At 50.3% G+C, this 26,971-nt stretch overlaps 1 protein-coding gene across 7 annotated transcripts in view; it reads right to left on the minus strand.

Annotated features, from left to right (window-relative positions):
* Positions 1–26,971, minus strand: part of MEGF11 (multiple EGF like domains 11) — a 353,724-nt gene that overhangs the window by 66,855 nt on the left and 259,898 nt on the right. For all 7 annotated transcript variants that reach the window (XM_028508321.2, XM_028508320.2, XM_036009402.1 and 4 more), the window contains exons 6-8: positions 9,317–9,563; positions 7,900–8,020; positions 28–164 (exon numbers count right to left, since the gene is read on the minus strand). In XM_028508321.2, coding sequence (XP_028364122.1) covers positions 28–164; positions 7,900–8,020; positions 9,317–9,563 — 505 coding nt within the window. The remainder of the gene's footprint in view (positions 1–27; positions 165–7,899; positions 8,021–9,316; positions 9,564–26,971) is intronic.

Here is a 26,971-nt window from a genome sequence, read left to right on the forward strand (position 1 = left end):
AAGGACAATAGTTAACGTCGCCCTTACCTGTCCCCCATGTATCCTGCTGTGCAATGACACTGCCCAGTCACGTGGTCACACTGCCCTCCATGGTGGCAAGGACAGTCCTGGCTGCAGTTCTGACCAAATGTCCCTGGTGGGCAGGGCTGGGCACACACTGCTCCCTGAAACAGAAGAGGAAAGACATACATAGGTGGGGTATCCAGATGCAATCCTAAAGCCACTCTCTCCTTGAAGTGGCACAGCTGCTTCCGTCTAAGAGACCACACCATTCCCTCAGTGGGACTTTCTCCTTAATCACAGAAGCCTAGAAAGTCAGACATCATGACTCCAATGCCCCATTTTAGAGATGCAGAGACTAAGGCCAACTTGTTTATCCAATTATTCAGGACACATTTATTGGGTGCCTATTGTATTCCAGGCACTCTATTAGACACTAAGTGTATGAAAATATCAGTAAGACTTGATTCCTGTCCTCCCAGTCTATTAAGGAGACGAGAAAACAGGTGATTTAAGCACGAGGTGCTGAGTGCCCTTGCACTTGTGTACAATACAGTGCTGAGGGAAAACAGAGACTGTGGTTAAACATGGTGTCTGGAAACATACATTTATCTCCGCTTCTTTCCCAAACCCAGCTAACATGAAAGTGAAGGAGAGGGGTATAAAACTACAAGGACAAAAGGTATAGGAGAGGGGACCATAAGGGATGAGAGATGGGGAACTAACTGTGAGGTTTCTGCTTTCTCAGCAATGCTGTGCCTGCAAAGGGAGCGTGGGAAGACATCAGATTGCCTTGTAGCCTCAGAAAAGCTCAGAAATCAGAGACACCAGGAACCTTGGAAGGCCAAGGTGCAGATGAAACAGAACTATTTGAAAACTTATCACACAGGGAATTAGACTCCAGATTTTTGCCCTCTTTTTACATAGCTGGGTGGTTTCCCAAGACTGGCAGTTTAGAGAGGTTGACCCACACAGGCTTTGGACACGGGGACACCGAGCTGAGGGTGGGGGTTCCGTGGGAAATGGAGATCCTGCGGAACTCTGCCTGCTCAATGACCAGACCCCCTGCTCTCTTTCCCATGCAGCTCCTGGATGCAGCTTCCTGGACCACACTTCCTGGGGCGGCATTCTGGAGGATTCCTTTCCGGGGACACCGAGAGCTCATGAGGAAAGACCTATACTGATATTTGAGGATCCTGTCAGTTGACAAACCTACCCCCAGGCTCCAAACCAGCTTTTCTGAGGCTTGTGGTGAAATATGAACAGGTGGCCAAGAAGCACCAGATATTTGAAATGAGACTCTCACATGAAAAAAGATTCTAACACAGAGAAGACTCGTTAGAAGACTTCTAACAAGAAGGCTCGAACTTGGCAGAAGACCAAAGCAGACACATAGATGAAAGGAACAATGCAGGGAGCAAAGAAAACAGAAGAAAAAGCCTCTGTTATGGTGAAAGTGAATATCCTTATGCAGTTATATGAAGATATTTGTATCCATGAAAAAACAGAGGGCTAAAATAGGATATCCAAAGAACAGTAAGGAGTTGTTAACAAGTGAAAACAAGATGACAGAACTTTTTAAAAACTGCAGTATAAGAGCTGGAAGATAAGGGTAGACATCTCCCACAAAGCAGAAGGGGGAGTGGGGACAGGGGGAGAGGCAGAGAGAGGGAATGAGAATATAATAAAATTCCAGGATCAGTCCAGGAGTTCTGACATCTAATTCACAGGGGTTCCAGACAACAGAACTGAAAAATGGAGGTAAGTGAATTAAATGGGAAATATAAAACAAGAAAGTTTCCCCGAATAGAAGGGTGGAAAGCATTGATTTCTGAATTGAAAGTGCCTGGAGTATCCAATACCCGATACAAAGAGTGAAAGGAGTTTGGCACCAGATCTATCACTGTAAAATTTTACATTTCTATGGATAAAGTCACATACCAAAGAACAGACATCCAAAGTATATTAGACTTCTTGCCCTGCTGGTGTGGCTCAGTGGATTGATTGCCAACCTAAGAACCAAAGGGTCGCCAGTTCACTTCCCAGTCAGGGCACAGGCCTGGGTTGTGAGCCAGGTCCCCAGTAGGGGGTGCTCAGGAGGCAACCACGCATTGACATTTCTTTCCCTTTCTCCCTCCCTTCCCCTTTCTAAAAATAAATAAATAAAATCTTTTTAAAAAAGTGTATTAAACATCCTAACTAGAAACTAGTATACAATGAAACAATGCCTTCAACATTTGGAGGAAAGTAATTTCCAACCTAGAATTCTACACTCAGCTAAATTAACAACAGATGGGAGATTCAGTGAAGACATTTTCAGATTTCAACAGCTTTAAAAAATTAAATTTCCATGAACACTTTCTCTGGAAATTACTGGAGGCTTTCCCTCCCCCCTAAAAAAGAATTATCCAAGAACAAGAAAGCCGTGGGCTCCTGGACACAGGGACTCCGACAGAAGGGGGGGAAAGGAGCTCCAGTGTGGTGGGGAAGGGGAGTGCCCGCACCACAACATGCAGTGGGAATGGCAGCGGGTGGGGCACGGGGCAGGGCGCTGGGCATGCGGCCACCAGAACAAGGCGGAAACCAAAACCAAGTCAGGAGATTGCTGATGCGTCTGACTTTATTGAGAGCGTTTTAGAGTTCCACAGGGGGCTGTAGGGGCAAATTAGTAATAGCACCTGTATGGTCATATGTACCTAAACATTAAAAGTGATTTGATCAAAAATTATAGTAAAACAATTCCTTTTAGTTTCCGTCTGAAAGGAAAACAATGCCTTTCAGAGGGTGGGAGAAGGGTTGCTTATGTGTGTGCATTTGTGTTAGAGCCGAATTTTATTCTGCATTAGGAGGAAATCAATAGATTCGATAAATGTCTACATTGGAGAAAGGAAATGGCAGTAAAGCATGTTATAAAAAATATGGAGGAAAATGCCAGAAGAAACTAAAAAACTGGAATGAGGTTGCCTTTTGGGAATGGGATTTATGAGTGGTGCAGGGGATGAATTTCCCCTCCTTGTAGTATTAGCCTTGTGGTATTAGATAACTTTTAAAATTATAATACAAATCTTAGATCTTTAGCAAACAGAAATTATAACCTGCTCTTGTCTCTGGCTGCCCTTCCAGCCTCTCTCCCACAAAGGATAGATAGTTATATCCCTTATGGAGATCAAGTATTCTCCTGCAATTAATTAATCAATTAGTTCAACACACAATTATTAAGCACCAATAATTTCCAAGCCTGGGGAAGCTAGTTTAGTCAGGAAAATCTGCTGACCAGAGACATCTTTCAATATCATTCAATTTACTTGTAATGAATTAAGTGGGAGGCCTTTCGGCTCCTTACATAAGTCAGACGGTGAGGATCTGAGGGGGCGCTGGGAGGGGGAGTGGAGGGACAGTGAGATGAGCGTGTGTGAGGACAGCGGCGTGGGAAAGCTACTCAGAGAAGAGGTCCCTCTTCCCCCTGGGGGTTGTTGCAGGGGCCTGCATTTCTCACGGCACCCCACAAGCTTAGGGATTCTTGAGGGGAGAGAGGACTCTTTCTGGCCGTCCTCTGAGTCAGTCCTCTACAGTCCTGGGCAGACAAGGAAGCTTTGACCCTAAAAAAAAACCATTTTGAGCCTTCTTGGGGGCTGCACTTATACCTCCTACCCCCCATCATGGGGCACTGTGGGACCCTCATGTACTTACACACACACACCCACACGACCAAGCCCCTCGAGAAGACCAGTAGGAAAGTTGGGTGCACAGGATGCTTCCTTCCAACATTCCCTGGGGAAATCAGTCATTCTTGAGACTTCTTGGTGCTCCCCAACTGTAGGCAATCCAGGACTCTAAACCCCCAGCTTCCTCCTCGGGCTTGAGCTCCTGGGGCCTTAAAGAATTGAATACCTTGAAAGGCCTGCTGCCTGGTGTGGTGGAAAGAACACTGGACTCAAAGTCAGGACTCGGGTTCAAATCCCAGTTCTACCTCTTCTCAGATGGCTGAGCTAAGACAAGTTGTATGATTGTTCAGAATCTCAGTTTCCTCACCTGTAAAATAGGAGTGGTAACCCCAGGTCTCCCAGGTGTTATAAAGATTAAGTGAGATTAGAGATGTAAAGAAATGGTATCTTGAAGAGCAGGCCTTTAATTAATATTAATTCCACCGAAGTAGACATCTGAAGAGGTGGCATGCGGTAGGAGCTCAGCATAACCCAGGACTGAGAAGAGTGGAAGAGACTCACGTAGCCAGCCAATGACCGCTGGTAAGAAGAACAGCCTTTTGGGGAGCGAGCAGGCAGGAAAGTGTCAGCTTAAGAGAGCGCTGGGGCCTTCTGGTTTCTCTCCTGCTTCAATGACCTGAACTGTGTTCCCCCAGTTCATATGTCGTAACTCCCAGCACCTCAGAGTGTGGCTGTATTTGGAGACAGGGTCTTTACAGAGGTAATAAAGTTAAAATGAAGTCATTAGGGTTGGCCCTAATCCAATATGACTGATGTCCTCATAAGAAGAGGAGATTAGGACACAGGGACAGAGGGAAGTCCCTGTGAAGACAGCCATCTACAAGCCAAGGAGAGCAGCATCAGGAGGAAGCCACCCTGCCAACACCTTGGTCTCAGGCTTCTGGCCTCCACAACTCTGTGGAAGTAAATTTCTGTTGTTTAGGCCTCTCTGTCTGCACTGCTGTGCCCTGACAGCCCTAACATGTCTGCCCTGTGGGCCTCCAACGGTAGGGGGAGTTCTGGCTGTGGGGCATCCAGGGGCCTGGAGATGAGGCGAGGCAACAGCGCTGCTCTCTGACTGGCTGGACCTGTTCATAGGCACCACTGTTCTGGGTACCAGCTTCACTTTAAGAGACCGTGGCTACATGGAACATTAGAAAGTTGGGGGCCAAGATGCTGACAGGACTGAAGGCCGTGCCAATGGGACAACTCAGCCTCTCCAAGCACCAAAAGCATTACTGGTTATCACTGAGGTCTCCGGCAGCACAGATGCCCTCAGCGAACAGCAAACAGTGGGGTGGCGTGGCTGCTGCAGAAATGATCCGGGCCACAGGCCAGGACGTGGAGCTTCATGAATCATCCTTCTCAAACCTGAGCTTCTGTGACCCTCCAACCTCAGATCCAAACACCTCTTTGGCCCCCCTGACACCTGATTCTGTTTCTCTGCTCCTCAGGCCCGCTGTTTTCATGTGTGTGAGTGTGTCAGGCCCACTGTTTTCGTGTGTGCATCTGTGCATGTGTGTAGCACATGCTATATCCAGCCTCCACCATCAGACTGGGAACTCCTAAGGGGGTGATCACACCTCCTCCCCGCTCCGTGGCCGTCTGCAGTGCCTGCTCGCATCAAGCTACTCACACCTGGTTCCTCTCCTCTGAAAGGTCTGGGAGCCCAGAAAGAGAGAGGCAATAATTCCCCAGGCTTTCTGCAAAGCTCCCCCTCACTGGAATGCGCTCAGCAGAGCTGGGCAAGTGGAGTGTCCTGTGGGCATATTCAGGGCCTGGTGGCCAGGGATCTGAGGAGGGGCCAGGAGGACCAGAGTTCCTGGAGGCTCCTCCCAGCTCTGCACGATGCTGCCAGTCTTTGTGGAGCTGCACTGTGTGGTTAGCAATTGCAGTCTTTAGACCTCTGAGTGTGGCTGAAGCCACCTGGGGCCAACAAGAAAGTGAGGCCACAGAGGATGGTAAAGGCAGGACCTTTCTGCCCAGCATCGTCCCTTGGCCCCAGCCTTCCTTGGGAGGGGCCTCAGGCCTGAACTTCAGCTTCAGGATACTGGGGCTCTGCATCAAGGAGGGATATTAATAATTCATACAAATCTGCAAGTTAAATGCTGTGTCAAAAATAGAAATGCAGTTATCTACAATAAAATTAAAAACATAAAGTCCCCAAATCCAAAGCTTCTATCGACAGAGTTTCCTATCTTCTGGAGGAGCAAACCTCTCACTGTGCTGGGGAGAAAAACAAACGTCTCCATGTGTTGGCGTCCCCCCTTCCCCCGCTTCAATCCATCAGCCTCTCTAGAGGGGACTCTACAGGCACAGGGCCCGCCTGTGGCCTGTTCTCCCCGCCACGACCTGACCTGATGGTCCTGATCCAGCCTCACTGCCTGCCACTGGGCCTCTAACGCCCCGGCGGGGGGGTGGGGTGCCGGGGCTCTGGAAGCTGGCCGCAGAGGAGAAGGCCTTTCCAGAGCCTGGGTCAGGGTGGGAGGAGCCGGCAGGTGCGGGAGAGGCGGCAGCAGCCCTTTGTCCTCCTCAGAAGAGACAGACAGATGGACAGACAGACAGCAAGGGTTGGGATTCAGGAGTCATTACACCTGGACTCTAGCTTCACCTCCTGCTCAACCAGCAGTGTGACCTCGGGCAGGCAGGTCACTTAACCTCAGCTTAGAAAGAACTTCAGAAAGGAGTTCTGAGAAAGAAGATATTAACAGACTGATGGTGTTCAAACCTTTTGAAGCTGGGAGACCCTGTTTTTATGTGAAATATTACCTAGAATCTCAGTAGACAAAGTATGTGTGGATTAAAATGGAGAAAGGGAGTGTGTGGGAGCCAGAGTCTTAATTATTAGGCTTCCCGCTCCCACTATCACCCCCGAGAAACCCACGGGTTCAGTGGAACACAGAAGGAAATCCTATGGTCTCGATCAATTATTTCCAAATGCAGACGCGCAGACACAGCTGGCTGCCTCTGGATCATCTGGGGAGCTTATTAAAAATAGAGATCCCTGGGCCCCAGAAGGCCTCTGGCGGGGCCTGGGAATCTGCATTCAACCACAGCCCTCTGTGACTCTGGTGTGCAGCCAGGTTTGGGTGCTGCTGGACCAGATGGTCCCCCAGGTCCTTTCCTGTCCTAAAAAATTTTGGCAGGTCTGTGCCCGTGCCAATGGGCCCTGTGGACGTCCCTCCTGTCTGCCCCCGTGACTGAGATGTTCACAGCCTCGTCAAGTATCTTGCTCCTGCTCAGCAGCCCGTCCTCCTCAGCTTTGCGAAACTTGGGCCCCAGCGTGAGGCAGCCAGCTATGTCACTGAGCTCCCCCCGAGACAGGAAAGTTAGTGACTCACTGCTTCTCTGGAGCTGGGGTCTGGGGACAGTGGGGAGGGGCACCAACAGGTGGGCATGTTGGCTAAAGGAGGCTCGTGGGTTGTCTGTGGCATCCAGGTAACACGAACAAGCAGAGCACTTGAGTTTTCAAGGCACTTTGGACATGCTCTCTCTCACCTGAGGCTCCTGCCAACCATGGCAGCTAGGAAGGGCAGGGCTGGCTGTTGCTATGCCAGTTTTGCAGGAGGGAAGGCAGAGACCAGAGTAACTGAGGGTTTTTTCAGGGTCAGCATTGAGTGTGAGTCCTGAATCTAGGCCTGCGAAGATATAAATCCCACCCCCTTTCCCATAAAGGTGGTTCCCAGACACAAGATCTGGATTGGTTGAGGCTGCATCAGAAGCACCGGGAACACTTGTTAAGTAAAATGCAGATTCTGGGGCCCACAGAATCAGAATATAGGGGGTGGAGGCTAGGAATCTGAAGTTCTATAAATGCAGGTGATCCGTATACCACTGTCTCCCCACCTCCCCGCTTCTTATTCTATACCCTTTCTGCTGCTTCTAGCCCAGAGCTTATGGCAGCTTAAGTAAGTACCTATGCCCATTCTATGAGAAGAATTCCACAACTTTGTATATGAGGGACCACAGGCTCAGAGAGGTTAAGCAACTTGTTTCAGGTTGCACAGCACTTAGATGGCAGACCTGGGATTCAACATGTCCATGGCACCACTGGCAATGTCTAATGATGCCCCTGACCATAAACAGGAGGGAGGAAACTCAGGGTGGGAGAGGAATTTAGCTCTCCAGGGTACGTGTGAGTGAGTGAGGCTTAGACCTCTAGCAGTGCCCCACCCAGATCCACCAGCCCACCTACCGTCCAGCCTGGGGGGCAGGCACACTCGCCAGTGATGTGGTGACAGGTGCCCCCGTTCTGGCAGGGGCAGCGCAGCTCACAGTGAGCCCCGTGGCTCCCAGGCGGGCACAGCTCCTCGCAGCTGCATGGAGAAGCAGAGGCGTTAGAGGTAGTGGCACTTGGACCAGGTGGCAGGGCCCCAGTGCTGCCGGTTGCAATGCTCCAGGGCTCCCAAGGAATTAGTGAGTTCACAGTCAGTGTGAACTGTGCCAGGCACCAGGTCAGCTGAGATGCAGCCCTGCTTCCTGCTGGGCGGGGGGAGCAGGGCTCAGGGAGAATGAACTGGAACATGTGCTTGGGCCAGTACTTGTGGAATGACTAAAAGTGCTTTTGGGTGAAGAGAGTGTGTTTCTGGGGAGGGAGAGCTGAGGAAGGCTTCCCTGAGAGGCGGGCATTTCCCTGGAGTCTGGAAGTTAGTCTCAACAGGAGAATGGGAGGAAAGGCAGGCCAGGCAGAAGGAACAGCACGGGCAGGGACACTGAGAAGTGGCCATGGATCCTGCCTTCAAGCATCTGCCTAAATTCAGAGAGAGGGAGGATCTGGGGTATTATTTCCCCACCCCCAGGCTCTGGAAGGCTCCCAGTTACCATGACAGGCTCATATATAGGAACGGGCATGGTGTCTTGGCCTTGGGTCTTAGTCCAATGGTCCTGGCTTCTAGCTGGAGCCAGCCCTGCAGCTGGCCAGATGTGGGGGCAGGGAGCGCCCTCAGATGAGGAGGTATCTGTGGCTGCTGGGGAGGCTGCTGGGGAGGCCACTGAGCCTTCTGTGTGTGGGGGGAGGGGGACTTCAATCTTGCCTCTCAGGGGGTCTCAACAAAGCAGTCTTAGAGGTCCACTGTCAACATGGACTCTCCAGGGAACCGGAGTGAGGGGCTGTTTGGGGTCTGAGAAGAGGAGGTGAGGGAGAGGGACAGGCAGAACAAACAACCCAAATCTGTGCATGACATCTGGCCGGGCTCTCCTCCCCGCAAACCCCTGCTTGCTCCCCAACCCCCATACTCTGTTTTAAATGGCCTGGAAGAGCAGGGACCCAGGTGAGCAGAGGCATTTGGGTTGTGATCAGAAGAGAATTACATGCTAAGGTCTGGGGCCTGACCAGGAAGGGACTCCTGGGAAGAGATTAATGAGCCCTCTGGCCACGGGAGGGCCCATCCATGCACAGTCTCAGCTTGCACCAGTCACCCTGGGGCCTGCACAAGGTCTGGGCATTTAGCCTCTGCAGAGCTAAGAGTATATTTTACAGCCAGGACTATCCTGACCTTCCATCTGTTACCACTGTCCTGGCCACCTGCAAGGAGCAGGTGGGGACCACGCAGCTGCCAAGAGGTCAGCTGGACCCGCCCTCCCTTCTGCGCCCCCGCAGCCACTTTACTCACTAGACACCGGTGTAGCCAGGTGCACAGAGGCACTCGCCAGTGCGGGGGTCGCAGCTGGCACCGTGGTGGCACTGGCACGGTAGCTGGCAGCCCTTGCCGTGGGTGCCGGGAGCACAGAGCTCTTCACAGCGCCAGCCTCGGAAGCCAGCAGCACACACGCAGGCCCCGGTGATGGGGTTGCACAGGGCGCCATTCTGGCATTGGCACCGGTTGCTGCAATGGGGTCCCCAGTGGTCACTGTCGCAGCCTGCAGGAGAAGAGCAGGTCAGGGCTGAGGGACCCTGTGGGCTCTCCTTGGGATGTGCATGGGGAATCCAAGCCCAAGCTGCCTTCCATGTCTGCATCATACTTCCCCATAGGAGGCAGCAAGGGGTGTCTGGGTGGAAGCTTTGGTGCCTCCTGAAACCTCCATGAGCTCTTCCCCAAGCCATCAGAACAACCAAACACACAAGATAAGAAGCTTATCTCTTTAAGGCGTCTCCCAGTTGGGGCCATTCCATTCCAACCAATGCCTCCCGAAGCCCCCTCTCTTGTGCTGAAATTCTGGAACCACCAGCCTTTGCTAAACTCGGTTGGCTGTCTGTTCCACTCTGCCAGGCCCTTCTTCTTAGGGTTGCCACACCTCTTCTCTGTGGCCCTTCTCCTCTTTGTGGTACCTCCCCAGCCCAGCCCCCGTCTCTCCATCATTCTTGCCCCTTCCCCGCTCTTTCCCACACTCATTAGTTTTCTCACCTCTTGCACCTCACTCTCCACGAACATGTCTTCTAACTCCCCGCCCCTCCCCGGGCTCCATATTTTTGTTACCCTCCCTGTCTCTCTCTCCTGCTGCTTTTCCCTTTCATTGATGCCTACACCCCTGGTTGCTTCATCTTCAGTTCAATTTCATTACTTTTCAAGCAGCCAACTTCAGAAGGAACAGGAAAAAGAAATGTTTCCTTGGGAGGGGACAGATAACCTTCAAGATCTTTATGTGTAATTAAATGTTTCAGAGAGTGAGATGTGAGCCTCTCTGCAGAAATGCACTCTACGGCTGCGGAGAGCGGCTGAGTGGCAGAGCCCAGGTAGGTCCCCCAGCCTGCTGCCACCCCCACTCTAACCCTCACCTGGCGCATACAGGACACAAAACAACAAGATGTCCTCAAACTCTTGCCTCACACATTCGAATCCTGGAGTAGGGATAAACGTGGAGTTCAGGCATGTGCAGGCACAAACAGTGTTCTAGAAGATGCTCAATGGGCAGAAAGATTGCCCCTAGCTAAGGCCAGGCAGGACTTCCTGGAAAAGAAGGCACCTGGAGTGAGCTGTAAAAGATGCCTCACTTGTCTGCCTATTACGGTGACCAACCATCCCGGTTTCAGCAATGAAAGTGCCATATTCTGAGAAATCCCTTAGCAAATTGGTATGGATGGTCACCCTATTGCTTGAAGACAATGAGAAGATTAATTGACCTTTGTGCTCCGGTGATTCTAGGGTTTGGACACTCACGGAGAAAGAGGGCGGGAACTGGGATTAGGAAGGTGTTATTGGGGAAGGCTCAGCACGAGCAAAGAGACAATGGCATTCACGTGTTGGGCACGGACAAGAGCATAAGGTTCGCCCTGGCAAGGTGGCTCAGTTGGCTGGGGCATCGTCCTGTACGCCAAAAGCTTTTGGGTCTGATCCCCAGTCAGGGCACACACCTAGGCTGTGGGTATGTGCCCCATTGGGGTGCATACAGGAGGCAACTAATTGATGTTTCTCTTTCACATTGATGTTCCCCCCACTCTAAAATCAATAAACATTCCCCCCCTCAATAAAATCAATAAACATATCAGGTGAGGATAAACCAAATGAACAAACAAACAAAGTAAAACCAAGAGCACAAGGTTCCAGTGAAGCCAGTGAGTAGATCTTTGGGGACTACCAATCCCCCTGCACGTGTCTCCCACTTGCTGACTAGGGTCAAGTGATCAATGTCACGGAGCCTGTCTGCCATCATCCTTCAGTGGATGGAACCACCCTAGGCCTGGAGTCCTGATCACCCTATTCTGCGTCATCCCTTCTTTATCCACGCCCCAAATATTCACACATACAAACTGAGCTGCCAAATTATGAGTGAGCCTCACTCTGCGTTTTACACCTTGTACTACCATGAGTGAGGCACAAATCAAGTCCAATAGCCTAGGAATTTTGAGAAAGAAGAACAAAGTTGGAGGCATCATGCTTCCTCATTTCAAACTATAGTACAAAGCCTTAATAATCCAAACAGTATAGTATTGCAGAAAAAACGGACACACCAGAGTCAGTAGAACAGGAAAAGAGTCCAGAAATAAACCCACACATACACGGTAAACTCATTTCCAACAAAGGAGCCGAGACTATCCCATGGGGAAAGAAGAGTCTCTTCAATAAATGGTGTTGAGAAAAGAGCCACGTGCAAAACATGGCACTAGACTACTACCTTATACCACACACAAACACTGACTCAGATGGATTAAAGATTTGAATGTAAGATTTAAAACCATAAAACACCTAGAAAAACACATGGGTGGGGAGTAAGTTCTTTTGACATCAATCTTGGTGATGATTTTTTTGGATTTGATACTAAAAGCAAAGGCAAAGTAAATACAAACTAAAGTTTTTGTTTTGAAACTAAAAACAAAAGCAAAAGTAAATAAATAAAATGACATCACACCAAAAAGCTTCTGCACAGCCAGAGAAATCATTGATACAATGAAAAGACAACCCACCAAGTGGGAGAAGATATTTGTAAATCATGTCTGACAAGGGTTAATATCCAAAGAACCTGTACAACTCAATAGCAAAAAAAGCTGACAATCTAATTAAAAAAGGAAAAGAGGTTCACAATAGACATTTTCTCAAGAAGACATGCAGACTAACAATAGGCACATGAACATGTGCTCATCATCACTAACCATTAGGGAAATGCAAGTCAAAACCACAGTGAGCTATTGCCTCACATCTATTAGAATGACTATTATCAAAAAGACAAGAAATCATAAGTGTTGATGAAGATGTGGAGAAAAAGGAACCCTTGTGTACTGTTGGTGGGAATGTAAAATGGTGCAGAGACTGTGGAAAACAGTATGGAGGTTCCTTAAAAACTTAAAAATAGAGCTACTGTGTGATCCAGCAATTTCACGTCTGGGTGTTTATATGAAAGAAATGAAAACACTGACTTGAAAAGATACTTGCACCCCCACGCTCACCACGGCGTTGTTTACAACAGCCGAGCCACGGAAACAACGTAAGTGCCCGTTGTGGATGAGCAGATAAAGAACACGTGCTGTGGACACACGTGATGTGACTCCACGGTAATAATAACAGCAACCACATTTTAAATACTCACTTGTGACAATGAAAACCCTGTGGACTAGGTTTGTTATTTCTCATTTTACAGGTGGGGAAATGAGGAGTCAGAGGCCTTGGGAGATTGCCCCGGGTTATCAGGGGAAGGTCCAGACCTTCTGGCTCCAGCTCTCTGCACTGCAGGCAAAGGGGGCCTTTTCTGAATGATGACTCTGAAGAAGGAAACTTAGAGGGACCACTGGGGACAAAGTGGTAGCTGCAAAGCACAAGGCAGGGAGACTACAGAAAAGTAGCCACCCTCTCTGCTCATCACTGTGAACAACCCCAGGACCCAGAACAAGGGATTCCCCTCATTGTTAGGGCCATGACTCTATATTAGACTGTCGGAGTCCAAAGCCAGGTTGTCCTTGGTGCATCCCGGGGCACAGGGTTATGCTTTGCTTATCAGTCAAAACCCAGTAGGAAGTGAAACTTTGCCTCTGATAAGGAGCTAGAACACTGTCTCAAAGTCCAAGTATTAACACCTGTGTGCTTTCATTCTTGTACTTGACCTTTCAACAAACACTTACCAAGCACCCACTAGTGCCAGCAAGAGTCCTGCCCTCTTGGAGTGGACAATCTAGGGGGGACGGAGTTGCTGGAGCAGCACTGAAGGCATACGGTAAAGGGTTCTATTAGGGGTCTTTCAGGGAGTTACAGGAAGACATAGGAGGGTCCGAAGCCAGACCGGGGATTTGGGAAGATGTCCTAACAGAGGTGGACTGAAGGAGGGGTGCAGGGGGGAATGGACCTAGGCAGAGGAAAGAATAGATGTAAAAGTTTGGAGGTGGGATAAAGTATGGCATGAGAGAAAATGAAAACAAAAGGTGCATCTGGATTATAAGCTTTAAGGGAGGGCAAGGTACAAGGTAAGGCAGACTCCTGAGCAGGGTGTCAGGTCCAAGGGCTTTGTGAGCCACGTGGGGGGTGTGGGCTTCCTACCCGCGCTGAGAAGGTCTGAATGTGTTCTAAGCCGAGGACGGACACGATTAGGTGTGTCTGTAGAAAGAACTGATGAGAATAGATTTGTGGGCGCGAGTGATGATGGGACTGGTGTCAGGGGAGTCAGCTGTTATAATAAAGAAACAGATGGTGGTGGCCTTGACTAAGGCAGTAGCATCTGGGACGGACAGAAGGGGACAAGATTCCAGCTGCATTTATGAGGCAGAAGCAGCAAGGACTTGCTGACTGACAAGCTGCTGGGGGAAGGAAGAAGAGGGGCAGTGTCCCAGCCCCGGTTTCAACTGCTGGGTGGATACTGGTATCTTGCTCTTTTTTTTTTTTTTTGCATTTTTTAAATTGTTATAAGCCCTGGCTGGCGTAGCTCAGTGGATTGAGCGTGGGCTGCGAACCAAAGTGTCGCAGGTTTGATTCCGAGTCAGGGTACATGCCTAGGTTGCAGGCCATGACCCCCAGCAACCACACATTGATGTTTTTCTCTCTGTCTCTTTCTCCCTCCCTTCCCTTTCTAAAAGAAATAAATAAAATCTTAAAAAATCGTTATTCAAGTACAGTTGTCTCCATTTTCCTGCCACCTAAGTGCCCATCAGTAAATGAGTGGATCAAAAAACTATGGTACATTTACATGATGGAATACTATTCAGCAGAAGGAAAGAAGGTATCACCCTCTTTACAGGATATACGAGGAAAAGAGGAAATATTGAGGGAAAGAGAATGAGGTTAATTATGGTCATTGTCTAAGGGACATTCAAACTGATGCACTGACCTTTGTATGCTTTCATTCCCCTACTCGTCCCGTCAACAAACAGTGAGCAGGTGCCTGCTAGTGCCCTTCTGGAGTGTACAGTCAGGTGGGAGAGGGCATCAGACAAGCCCAGGTAAGCACGTTCCTATTCAGCCTGCCAATATGGGTTCTCAAACCACAGATTAGTGTGTGAGTATGCACATATGTTTGTGTCCTCATGTGTGTGTGTGTGTGTGTTATGGGGCCCCTACGAATAAGCACCAAGAGTGCGGACACCAAGGACGCAAACAAAACACTTGTCAACCGAAAAGCAAAGGGGCTTACAGCCATGAATGTAGGAGCAAATAGCCCCTCGTATCCAATTTAAAATACAGGGGCCGGCACAAATAACGCCCCCTTGTTATTACAAAAAATATTTTATTACAAAGTCATAAGCATGTAATTCTGTAACACAACAATATCACACTCAAGTGCGCCATAGGACATTGTAGGTGAAATGTTCAAATTGCTGTCTATCTCACGCGAGACCTGCAAACGCCCTACCAACCACACTCAAGCCAGCCTTGGTCCTGCCCGACGCTGTGTTCTGATTAGGGAAGCAGGTGAGCGTGTAACCCATTCCAAGGACAGCCCCTTCTACCTTCCCCCCTCCTCAGAGTGATTAAATGGAAAAAAAGTTAGATTTCACAGGAATAAGCTTCAGTTATCCAGAAAATCTACTTAAAAACACCTCATGCCCCAGCAGAAATGAGGCAGAGCTGCAGTGAGTCAGTTATCGACCCTGTTGAAGGTGAATGAAAACTATCATCATTAAAATTACAACAGAATTTTGCATTCTTTCAAAGATAGTTACAAACTCTTCCCGATCCGGCCTTGAAATGTCACTCCCTCACGCACTTTTTTTTTTTCTGTCACAGATGTTCCTTCCTAATTATACTTGGCTTTGGCTGATATTTCAAGTTGATGTATCTTCTTTGAGCAGCTAGGGGGCCTTTAGGGGCACCCAGCAGTGTGCGACCTGGCTTGCTCTGTTCCCAGCCGGGGACTCTCCCTGCGGGGCCTCTTCGGACTGTGGGGCCCAGGTCTTGTGAGCGCTGGGCTTCCCCACTCCCTTCTCCACAGACATGCTTTCAGATTCGTAACTATGGTTGGCTGAGCAGTTAAAGCCTGCCCGGCCATGAGATAAAGGCATAAAATAAATGTTCTTTAATTCTCCCAACAACCCATTTGCAGGGGGTACTATTATTATGTGCGTTTTGCAGATCAGGAAACAGAGGCCTGGTGAGGTAAAATAGCTTATCCAAGGTTACACAGCGGGGGAGAGACTGGGTGTCTGGGCCCCTAACCCCTGCCTCCTCCTGGGTACGGGTTGTCTGGTGTTGATGGAAGAGGGGTCCTGGCAGCTGTGGCCCAAACACCACAGCCACGTTGGGTAATTCACAAAGAGATGAGAAAGCAGAGAGACTCATTTTGGGGGGGGGGTAAAATTGATTTTATTTATTTATTTATTTTTAAAATTTATTTTAATTGTTGTTCAAGTACAGTTTTCTGTCTTTTACTCCCATCCCAGTCCACCCACCCAGCCCTCCCCACCTCCCTCCCACTTCCACTCCCCCCTAAGTTTTTGTCCATGTGTCCTTTATACTCATTCCTGTACGCTCTTCCCCCTTTCCCCTGAAATTCCCTCCCCTCTCCCCTCTGGTCACGGTCAGCCTGTTCTCTATTTCAGTGTCTTTGGCTATATTTTGTTTGTTTGCTTGTTTTGTTGTTTAGGTTCCTGTTAAAGGTGAGATCATATGGTATTTTTCTTTCACCACCTGGCTTATTTTGCTTAGCATAATGCTTTCCAGTTCTGTTCATGCTGTCGCAAAGGGTAGGAGCTCCTTCTTTCTTTCTGCTGAGAGATTCATTTAAAAAAAGATTTTATTTATTTACTTTTTAGAAAGGGGAAGTTGGGGAGAAAGATAGCAAGAGAAACATCAATGTATGGTTGCCTCTCATGCGCCCCCTGGGGACTTAGCCTGCAACCTAGGCATGTGCCCTGCCTGGGAATCAAGCCAGCGACCCTTTGCTTCACTGTCTGCCGCTCAAGCCACTAAGCCACACCAGCCAGGGACAGAGAGACTCATTTTTTCAGGGACTGGTTTATGTGTGAATGGTGGTCAGAGACCCCAGGTTTTCCATGACTGGCCCAATTTCACATAATTTTATTTTCTTCAGTTAAGATAATTTATTTATTTAGAACACTTTCTATGTGATAAAATATATATAACATACGTTTTGTCATTTTCATCATTTTTAAGCGGGTGATTAATTCTGTGGCTTTCATTACACTCACAATGTTGTGCAACCATCACCGCTAGTTCCAAAACTCTTCCATCACCCCAAACAGGAACTCTGGAACATTTAAGCAACAACCCCCCTCTCCCTCCCCGCTTCTGGTTACCTCTAATTTACTTCTGTCTCTATGGATTTGCCTATTCTAGATATTTCTATAAGTGGAATCATTTAATATTAGCCTTTTGTGTCTGGCTTCCTTCCCTGAGCATAACGTTTCCAAGGTTCCTCATGTTGTAACATGTATCCTTTATTCCTTTTGGTGGCTGAAGAGTATTGCCTTGTATAAGTATGCCACATTTTGTTTATATATTCGTCTCTTGATGGACACTTGGGTAGTTTCTTCCTTTTTGGGCTATCACAAATAATGCTGCCATGAACATTGGTGTCCAGGTATCTTTCTGAGTCCCTGGAAATCATTTATGAAAGGCACACCTGAGTTTTTATGTCTTTACTGACTTTCTTGATTAGGAACAACAACTGAGCTGACCATTTTTTCCCCCTCTGCTTCCACTTAAGCAGGTTTCCGTACCTTGGGTCAACCCTCCTCCATTAGCCCCAGAGTCTCTGTGGGCTGCAGTGGGGGAGCTGGAGTGCGTCCTGGTTAGCAGATGTCCCGCCCCCCCACACGACGTTTCGCCCGGTGTCCCTCCCAGACCTGGGCACAGGGAGAGCTGTCAGCAGTGCCGTCGAGGGTGGTCCTTCTGCAGGGACCGGGCCCCCTCCCCGCTGCTGATGAGGATTTGCTCCCTCAGACAGTGGTTCTCAGCCTAGCAGCTGGTAAGCATCACCCTGGAGGTTATAAAAAACGCATGCCTGGGCTTCATGCCTGGACCTTCTGATTTAATTATTTTGGGGTGGTGGGGCCCATTACAGGCCCTTAAAAAAACCTCAGCAGGTGAGAACTATCGTCCTTTTAGTAATCTGCTTTCTCACTGGTCCTCTCAGCGGGGTGAGCGGGAAGATGCTGGGCCCGAGGCTGGGGAGGGAGAGATGGATGCTTCCTCCCATTCCACAGATGGGAATCCTGAAACTCAGTGAGGAGGAGGAAGAGGAGGAGGAGGAAGGGCCGCTGAAGAGAAGGTCAAAGGTTAGGAAATTATCTGGAATCCATTGACCCTGAGCTGCCCCAGCCTGTACTAGAGCCTGGGCCAAGGTCCCCACGGCCACCCTCTAGCAATGGACAGGCTTGACATAGTCTAAGCACCTGCCAGGAGTGGCCCATGGCTCCCGAGTCCGGTCCCCAAGTTCCCATCCACACCAAGAAGGAGAAAGAAGTAGGCGAGCTGACAGGTCATGGGGTTGTTCCTGAGTTTACAAAGCAGCAGGTCTGGGGTGGAGATGGAGCAGCAACTGCCAGAAACCATTCCAGCTGATAGATAAAGTGACTATCCAGTGAGTGAGACCATTTGTCAACCGACTGGCCCCCCAAAAAGCACAGGCAAATTCTCAGAGACTGAGCCTCCCTGCTCTTTTCAGACCCAAGTTGCAATTCTGAGGGAGAATCTCGAAGGGTGGGTCCCAGCCAGAGCTGTGCGATCTTGGGCAGCCTCCTCCCCAGTCTGGGCCTGTTTTCACATCTGTAAAGTGGGGGGAGGGGCTGTTAGGTTGTCACAAAGGATCAGGGACAGTCCTGCACAATGAAAACCTATGCTCTCCAGCTAAGTGCTGGGGTCCCCCCCTTTCTCACTGTTTGGGGCTCTATGTTCTGTTGCTCAGTGCCCACCCGTACTTGAGAAACAGGCTGGGGCCAGGGGTGGGGGACAGGGTAGGAGGTGTGTTTACCCTTGTGTGGAAAAGAAAAGTTTGAGGTGCTTACCCAGGCTCTGAGTGGAGCCATGGCTCAGCTCCCTATCTTCCCGCCACCTCGCTACTTGGAATTAAATATTAATAGACCAACGTGCTGTAGATTAAAACCCAAATCTCCTGACACAGTCCCTAGGCCTAGAAGATGCTGACAGCACAGGATTATAATGATGTATCATTAGCTCTTAGTGATCTATTTATTATACTTGTTACTTCCTCTGTTATTTAACCACACTATCTGTATCTCCTTGAGAGCTCTGAGGGGAGGCAGGATTCGCAGGGGCTGCACGAAATTCCGGCTGCCTGTCCCTGGCCCACTGTGTCCTGGGGGGCTGGGGCAGAGGAGGACACGCTCACGCGCAGGAACCCCCAGCCCTGTAAGCTGTGTTGTCACCTGGTTATTTCATTTAATTCTCTTACTAACCCTGTGCCGTTCATTCATACCTTGCCTTCTTGCAAAGACAATTTGAGGCAAACCACCTGAGGTGGATGATTATCCCATTTGTCAACTGAGAGAGCTGAGGTTCGGAGATATTGAATAGCTAAATAGGATTTCTCAGCCTTGGCACGACTGACGTTTTAGGATAGAATGTTCTTTGTCATGGGCTGTCCTGTGCGTTGTACACAGACTTTCAGCAGCATCTCTGGCCTCCACCTACCTACCAGATGCCAGTAGCCTCTCCCGCTCCACAACTGTTACAACCAAAAAATATCTCCAGATATTGACAAATGTTCCCTCGGGGACAAAATTGCTCCCATTGCAAAAGGCCGAGTTGAGAGTCAGACTGGTTTCTTACTCCTAGGCTTTAGAGGTCATCTCACATTCCCACCCCCACCCCCACACAGTTTACAGCCCAGGAGACGGGCCCGGAGACACTGAGTGGCTTGCCCGTGGTCACGCAGCTAACGTGCTGGAGAGCCAGATTTGAAACTAGCTGGCCACGTCAACCTAAGGCTCTTTCCATCCCACCACACCAGTGTTTGGGAGATGAGTTAGGCTCATTTATTCGCCTGCCAAACAATTACTGAGCAGCTACTGTGTTCTGGGCGCTGAGACGCCCACAGTCAGTTTGAGAAACACAAATGAATGGGAAGTGTTGACCCATCAGAACCTGGGATGACAGGAGGGGTGCTGGGAAAGCCGCTCCCGGGGCAGCTGCAACCAAGAAGAGTGCCCCACAGTCAGGTCAGAGGTCAGGAGGCCCCGGGAGCATGCAAGGTCTCAGGGTCACAGGGCAGGAGGAGGGAACGAAGCCAGCGAGTGTATCCAAATGCCCTGAACAGCCAGTCTCTTTAGCTCATTATGTTCCTCATCTTCATCACCCTGGCCTTGACCGTAGCTCCAGGCAACCAAATCCATTTTAACCAGATGCCATACCATCAAACTACCAGGAAGGAGTGGGGAGACTCCATAACTCCATTTAATCAGAGCCTGGCACCTCTCTGCGAATGGATACACCTGCGCCTGCCCAACCACCTTTAGGGCAGCAGGCACCCCTATTAACACGGACATCCTCCCCTTTTGTGTAGGTAGGTGCGCATTTGTGTGTGCATGTGGGGTGGGGGGAGCATCAGTCACACTATGAGGCATTATCAGCCATTAATGCCCCAGTTATCTGTTAATATCTGAGCAGCAATTAGACCTGGGAGCCAGGTGAGGAAGTGTGTGTGTGTGTGTGTGTGTGTGTGTGTGAGGGAGAGTGAGAGAGAGAGTGTGTGAAGCTGCTTTTGGAGAGAGGAGATGGGAAATTGTGAAAGGGGAATTCAACTTCACAGGGACTGTTCTGGATATGAAGTACCACGGTAATGTGTGGACAGATGATGGGGAGGAAACCTGGGTGTCAGTTACTCTGCAGTACCTGACTTGTTCAAGCCAATCCATGCCTCCTCAGGGAGCTACAAACGGGTAGCGATCCCCACTTTACAGAGGAAGAGACCATGGTGAGGTGTGGTTAGATGACTGACTTCTGTTCTCACAGCCAGTGTGGCCTCTGGCCTGCTTCTCGAACAGGGTATTTAACAGCACAGCCTCAAGCCACAGAGTATCAGCCAGAGCTAAACACAGGCGTTTGTTCACACGTGTGCTCTTCTTGTACAGAGGGTGTCGAGGCCCAGAGAGGGGAGGGACTGTCCAGGTCACCAGTGAGAGTCAGGGGAGGGTGAGACTCTGGGGCCTCAGTGAGGTCTGCAGGCTGTGCCGAGCAGAGGGCCGGGAGGGCGCTCCACAGGTGTCTGCCCTTCTAGGGTCCAGGCCAGAACTCATCACTAGCCCTCCGCCCTCAACGCCGCTGCCCTCTGCTGCTCCCGTCTCCGGGATAAATGTACCGCAGTGACCCCGGCACTTTTGTCTCACACACTCCAGCTATGCGGTCAGTGAGGCCCAGGGTGAGGCACAAGCTGGGGGCTGCCCCGAATGGACCCCGGGGCTGGTCAGCACTAGCCTGTCCTCAGCTCTGCTCAACCCTGTCCCCAACAGGCTTTTAATGAGGGCCCAGCTCCCAGCCGCCAGCTCCGTCTGATCTGCCGGCATCACTGCCTTTGAAACTTCCCAGCCCCAAAGACGATTTATCTCCACAATTTGCCTAGAAAGCCTCATAAATCATGTCTGTGCACAAAGAAATTACCTCTTTGGAAGAGCCTTTCAAAGGCAGCCACCAAAGACACCACGGCCCTGCCGGAGGGCCCGCCTCATCGGCCCTGCATGCTCCCCAGCATGGCCCACTCCTCACTTTCCTATCAAAACCCCTGAGCAAAGTCTAGGCTGGGGGTGGAGAGGGGGAAAGGCTGGGATCAAAGGGAACTGGTGGAGCTCCACAGTGTGGGAGTGAAACCCCAGGTGTGGGCTCTGAGGGAAACGAACTCAGTTCACATGGGAAAGGTCATAGGAAGGTCATGGGGTCCAAGCCCATTCCCTGTGAGGAGTGAAATAACTTCACAACCTTGTCCACCAGTTTTCCATTATTCCACTCCCCTCTGACTTTCTTCTAACCGTCTGGTCTGGTGCAAAGCCATTTCTGGCTTTGTCATGGGTTTTGGGCAAGGTACCACCCTTCCAGGCCTCAATGTCCCCATTGGCAAAGAGACAGATTTAGCCCAGATGAGTGGATGTGTTAAATTGTGACTCATGGAGCCAGAGAGGTTCCAGGTCTTGTTGGGGCCATGACAGGGACTCCAGAATCCCCGACCCCAAATGGGCACAGCTTCCAGAGATGCTGAGTTCTCTGCTGAGTTCTCACACAAAAACAATTAAGCAGCTAAAATTGGGATATCTGTATGCAAAGACCAATTTCTAGGACCCTGTCTGCCTTTAAAGTTTGTGTTTAATTTCTCTCTCGGTCAGGAAGTTCTTCTATACGTTTAACTGAGGAAACTCTTACTGCAATTTAATGTAATTTCTTCTCCATCACCTGCTCACTCCCTGAGCAGCCACATCAGGGCCCAGCACTGCAGTGGACACTCATCAGGAAGCGAAGTGGCACTCAGGGTCTCTGTCCTTAAGGAACTTCCTACCTGGGACTGCGGGCAATCCACCACAGGCAGGACCAGAAGGGGAGAGAAGCAGTAAAGGGGGAGACCACACAGAAGGCAGCCAAAGAGCATGTTTGAACTAAGTCCTGGCTCGTGTGTTGCCCTGTGCACGATGGAGCTGGGGCCTTTCTCATCAGCGGGGAGCGGGGAGAGAGGGAGGTGCGGGTTGTGTTCGAGCTGCTCCTATAGCTCATTCAGCGGTTCACCAGCACCAGGGAGGAGTGAAGCGAGCCCAGGTAATTTGGGCCAGGGCAGCCTGAAGAGTCATGTTTAGAATCAATTAGGAGAAGAGTGTGAGCCCGAGGCAGGATGGACCAAGAACCCTCTGCCTCAGAGGCCTGGTGCAAGGCTGTTCCCACCAGCAGACACCCCGGCTCCTCCGGCTGTCCCAAAGAAAGGGGTTCACATCCGAGTCACTTTTCTTTTGGCAAAGGCTGCCAGTACCTGGAGCCGAATGGTGCTCTTGGTGCTCTGGATCAGTTTGGCTGGCTTTATTGAGAACTGATGGGATATAAGGTCCAGACTCAGTGGGGCTAAAAAGGGTGGGTCCTCAGGGGCCACAGAGTGCTCATAGTTGGGCACACGTGTGGCCTCTGCAGGCCCCATGAGACAGACTGGGAGGTGCGCTTGCTGGAGGTGGAGATGCTCGGGGAGGTTGGGGTGCAGTGGGGAAAGGGTTAACTTACCCAGGAGGGCTTTGTGGAAGAAATAGGACTTGATTCAGACTCTAAAAGAAGGGCAAGGATTTCAATAGGTTGAAAGCAAGGGGAAGTCAGTTTGAGTGACCTGGACAGCAAAGGCGAGGGAGGGCGGACTCTGGATGCAGAGCAGTCTGGAGGGAGGGTGCTCACAGACAGCCCTGGCTGCAGGGGCCTGGGCTGAGGGCCGAGGGGTTTGACTCATTGAAGGGAGGCCAGACCACTGCTCCTCAAACTGCCCAGGGGAAGGACCAGGGTTTTTGTTTTGTTTGTTTTCCACTCCAACCCGCAGATACTGGGTTCTGACGGAGCCTGACTCGTATGCACGTCACACCATGAAGCACTCACCACAGGGCTGTGACAGTGCCCACACAAGGCTGTGCCCTGTTCAGCCGAGGAGTCACCAACCGTGGGCTTGGCTGTCAGCAATGTCAAAACCGTCAGAGGCAAGGGCTCGGGGATATGGAGAAGAGCAAACCCAAGGGAGGAAGCAAAGTGTGGAATCTCAGAGCACATGTGCGTGTTCTGAATTTCTGCTCACAGGCACCCATCGAATTATGGGCATAAATAGAATTTTCATAACAAAACAATAGGTGCAGGCTTGCTTCATACAGCCATTCTTCCAAGTTCTTGTGCAGTTAACTCGCTATTGGGTGTAATCCTGTTTATCTGTATACTTTTGACCTTTCAAAGTTCCTCTGTGCTCATAGGTCATTTAAATAAAGATGGTGTTCCCATTGCTCCGATGAATAGACTGAGGCCCAGGGAAGTGCAGCAGCTTGCCTGCAGCCACTGTCTAGTTAGTAGGAGAGGGGAGACTCTAGAAATTCAGGCTCCGATCCCACCCACCATTCTCCATAGCACTGCTTTTCCAGTGGGGTCACTTAACACAGGGTCCGCCTTTCAGCAGGAAGCTGTGTCTCTCTGATATTTGGGGTCCCATGGTCAACTCTGTCTTGCTACTTGTGTCATTTGTGCAATGGCCCATTTATCCCTGCACAGGGAAGGACTTTGAGAGCAGCTCCTAGTCGGACCTGCCAGTCAGAGGATACTCTATCCATCACTGCTGGGTGAGGACCTCTGATTTCCCTGGAGAGAGGAGGCCTGAGGCCAAGTGACAAATGGTCTTCCTGTCTATTGAGAGTTATTAGCAAAGGACAGGGCCTGCTGCCCCTGGGATCTGCTGAGGATGGAGCCGCCGAGGAGAGACACTTGTGCCGCAGCAGCAGGAGGTCTGATTAGCTGTCCGTTTGTTCACTGGCTCCACAAACTTCACTGAATGCCCACTATGAGCCGGTTACTGGGGATCGGGTGGGGGATAAAGGCAACAGCCCAACAGTGCAGACAGCAAGCAGATGGAGACCTCGGCTCTGGCTTCTGTGGGATGGCAGCTCCTCTCCCAGTTCTCTTTCCCATCCCCTGGCTTTACTTTTTCTTTCTAGAACTTATTCTCTTCGGTACCATATAATCACTGTATTACATACTTATTTTCATCTTTTTTCTTTATTTAAAAAGTTTTTCATTTTTTGATTTTTTAGAGAGAAAAAGGGGGAGAGAGGGAGAGAGAAAAACATCAAAGTTTTGTTCCATTTATTTATGACAAGTCATTGGTTGACTCCTGTGTGTGCCCTGACCAGGGATCAAACCCTCCACCTGGCGTATTGGGACAATGCTCTAACCAACTGAGCTACCTGGCCAGAACCATCTTCTTTCCTGACTGGGACTCCCACTAGAACATCAGCCCCACAAGGGTAGGGGCTTTTTTTATTCACTGATACTCCCTCAGTGCCTAGAATAGAGTTTGGCATATAGCAGATGCTCAATAAATGCTTGCTGAGCAAGTGAATAAATTAACAAATAAAAATATAAACTGCAGTAAGGGTATGAAGGTGCAAACAAATGCTTGATAGAAAATGAGAGTGACTTCCTTTCAACTGGGAAGTCAAGGAAGGCCTCTCTGAGGTGGTGACATTCATCCTTTGGCTCTCAGGATGAGAAGGCGGCAGCCGTGGGAAGGGCAGGAAGTGAGAGCCCTGCTGGGAGAAGCAAGAGTGCGGGCAGACACCCTGAGGGAGGGAATCGTGGGCAGAGCCAAGGCACTGAAGGGGGCAGGTGGCTGGGGCACCGTGAGAGCAATGAGAGAGGGAAAGGGCTGTAGATGGGGCAGACGGGGCCAGATCACATGCACCCAGGGCAGGGACCTGGGATTTTTTAAAAAGATTTTATTTATTTATTTTTAGAGACAGGAAGGAGGGAGAAAGAGAGGGAGAAAAAGATCAATGTGTGGTTGCTTCTCGTGCGCCCCCTACTGGGGACCTGGCCTGCAACCCAGGCATGTGCCCTAGAGTGGGAATTGAACTGGTGATCCTCTGGTTCACAGGCCAGCACTCAATCCACTGAGTCACACCAGCCAAGGTGGACTTTTTTTTTTTTTAAGAGCAATGGAAAACTCTTGAAGGGTTCTATCATGACTTGATGAAAGTAATAGAGCAGGACTTCCCTGTGAGCAGGACTTAGAACCCTGGACAAGGAGGCACAGAGTTCTTCTCTGCAGCCCACCCTCATCCTGGGCAGACCAGGATTCCCCAGCTTGGAAGGAGCTAGAGTGAGGAGACAGCCTTCCACCGCTCAGATGGGCTCACAGCACAGCCGGGTGCCAGTGAGATGTCCTTCCCTCCCCCGTGCCAGGTAGGAGACCACGGGGAGGGGCACGCAGGGGAAGGGGATCAGATGGGGCAGCTCAGTGCGTGTCGGCATCCAGGTGATGCAGAAGATGTGCCGACAGTTGTACGCAAGCTGAGATCTCATGAATTACCCGTCCCCTCTAGGAGAGGCAGCGGCCTTCCCAAATAGGTTCCCTGTACTGTTATTGACACCTCTGGGTGCCAAGCAGTGACTCCTGAAGCCTGTCTCACCCATCCCTAAATGTGGGTGCTGCATTTGCCAGGAGCTGGCGAGGTGAGAGGGCCAGCCACAACAGTGGGGGCTCCCCCTGTGCAGCCGAGAACCCCGAGAAGGAGGCTTGGGGTGTGGGGAAAGCCAGGGCCCTTCTGGGAGTGGATTCCTCAGTCAGTTACCCAGCTAAGAACGTGACTAGCTCAGGAGCAAAAGGAACAGGGTTAATGACCCTTAGGATTTCTGAGGACCACAGGTGTGGGCTGCGGTGGGCAGCAGCGGGCAGCTTCATTAAGCAGGACATCCACAGTTTATGCTCTGGAACAGCCCTGGAGCTCTCAGGGGCCTGCGACTTCAGAGGGAACCTAATGAGCTTCACTCAGCAGAAGTAGCCCAGCCTCAGCACCCCTCATCCTGCTGGGGGCACTCCCCTTGCTCCAGAGCTATCCTTTTCCTCCCCGTGGGAGTCGCTTCTTATGGCCCTACAGACCCCACACAGTGGAGGGGCTTCTCCAGCTCCTAACACTGCCCTTGTCTCTTAGGGCTCAGGTTAAAGGCCTCCTTCTTAGAGAATCTTTCAGGAATCTTACTGCTCCCCACTTCATTCTAAATTCATTGTGTCTACTACTTTTTTTTTTTTGCCTTGTATTCAGGTGGATGCTTACCTATCAGGTCCCCAAGCTTTGGAATCATACAGACCTGCTTCAAGTCCATCTCTGCCCCTTGCCACTTATGTGACCTTGGGCACGCTACTTCACCCCTGAGGTTTAGCTTTCCCATCTCACCTATAAAATGGGGCTCTTGTGTGCCTTTGAGGGTTGTCTTCAAAATACAGTGCAAAACATCTGATTCAGTGACTCTCAAGTAAGAGGTACTCAGTACCATTCAACAAACCACCAAAGAAAACGTAGAAATAAATCAATGCACAAATAAAGCCATCAATCTAGGCATCACGCTAGGTGCAAGGGTAAACTCATTAGGTAGCTGAATTATTAGCTGGATTAATAAGAGGTCATTATCATCATCCCCCGGCTATAAACTTCTTCAGGGAGGGGCTTGGTGTGAACTTCCCCAGAAGCAGACCCTGAGGTGATTGCACAGGTGAGGGAAGGAGACAGAGGCCACCTGGAGCTTAATCCCCCCGGACCTCTGAGACATGAGGAAGCTCACTGCCTGGAGCTCTCCCAACCCAGGGGCCTGGGGGACAGGGCTCAGAGCCATTCACCGCCCCCCCCCCCGCACCCCCCCTCCCCTGTCCTGGCCCTGGCTGAGGGCCACTGGGGTGCGCATTCGCTGCTTCCGCTCCATCTGTGCACTGTGCCCATGGCAGAGTCGCAG

The sequence above is a fragment of the Phyllostomus discolor genome, chromosome 1 (assembly GCF_004126475.2).
Source record: "Phyllostomus discolor isolate MPI-MPIP mPhyDis1 chromosome 1, mPhyDis1.pri.v3, whole genome shotgun sequence".
Lineage (NCBI taxonomy): Eukaryota > Metazoa > Chordata > Mammalia > Chiroptera > Phyllostomidae > Phyllostomus > Phyllostomus discolor.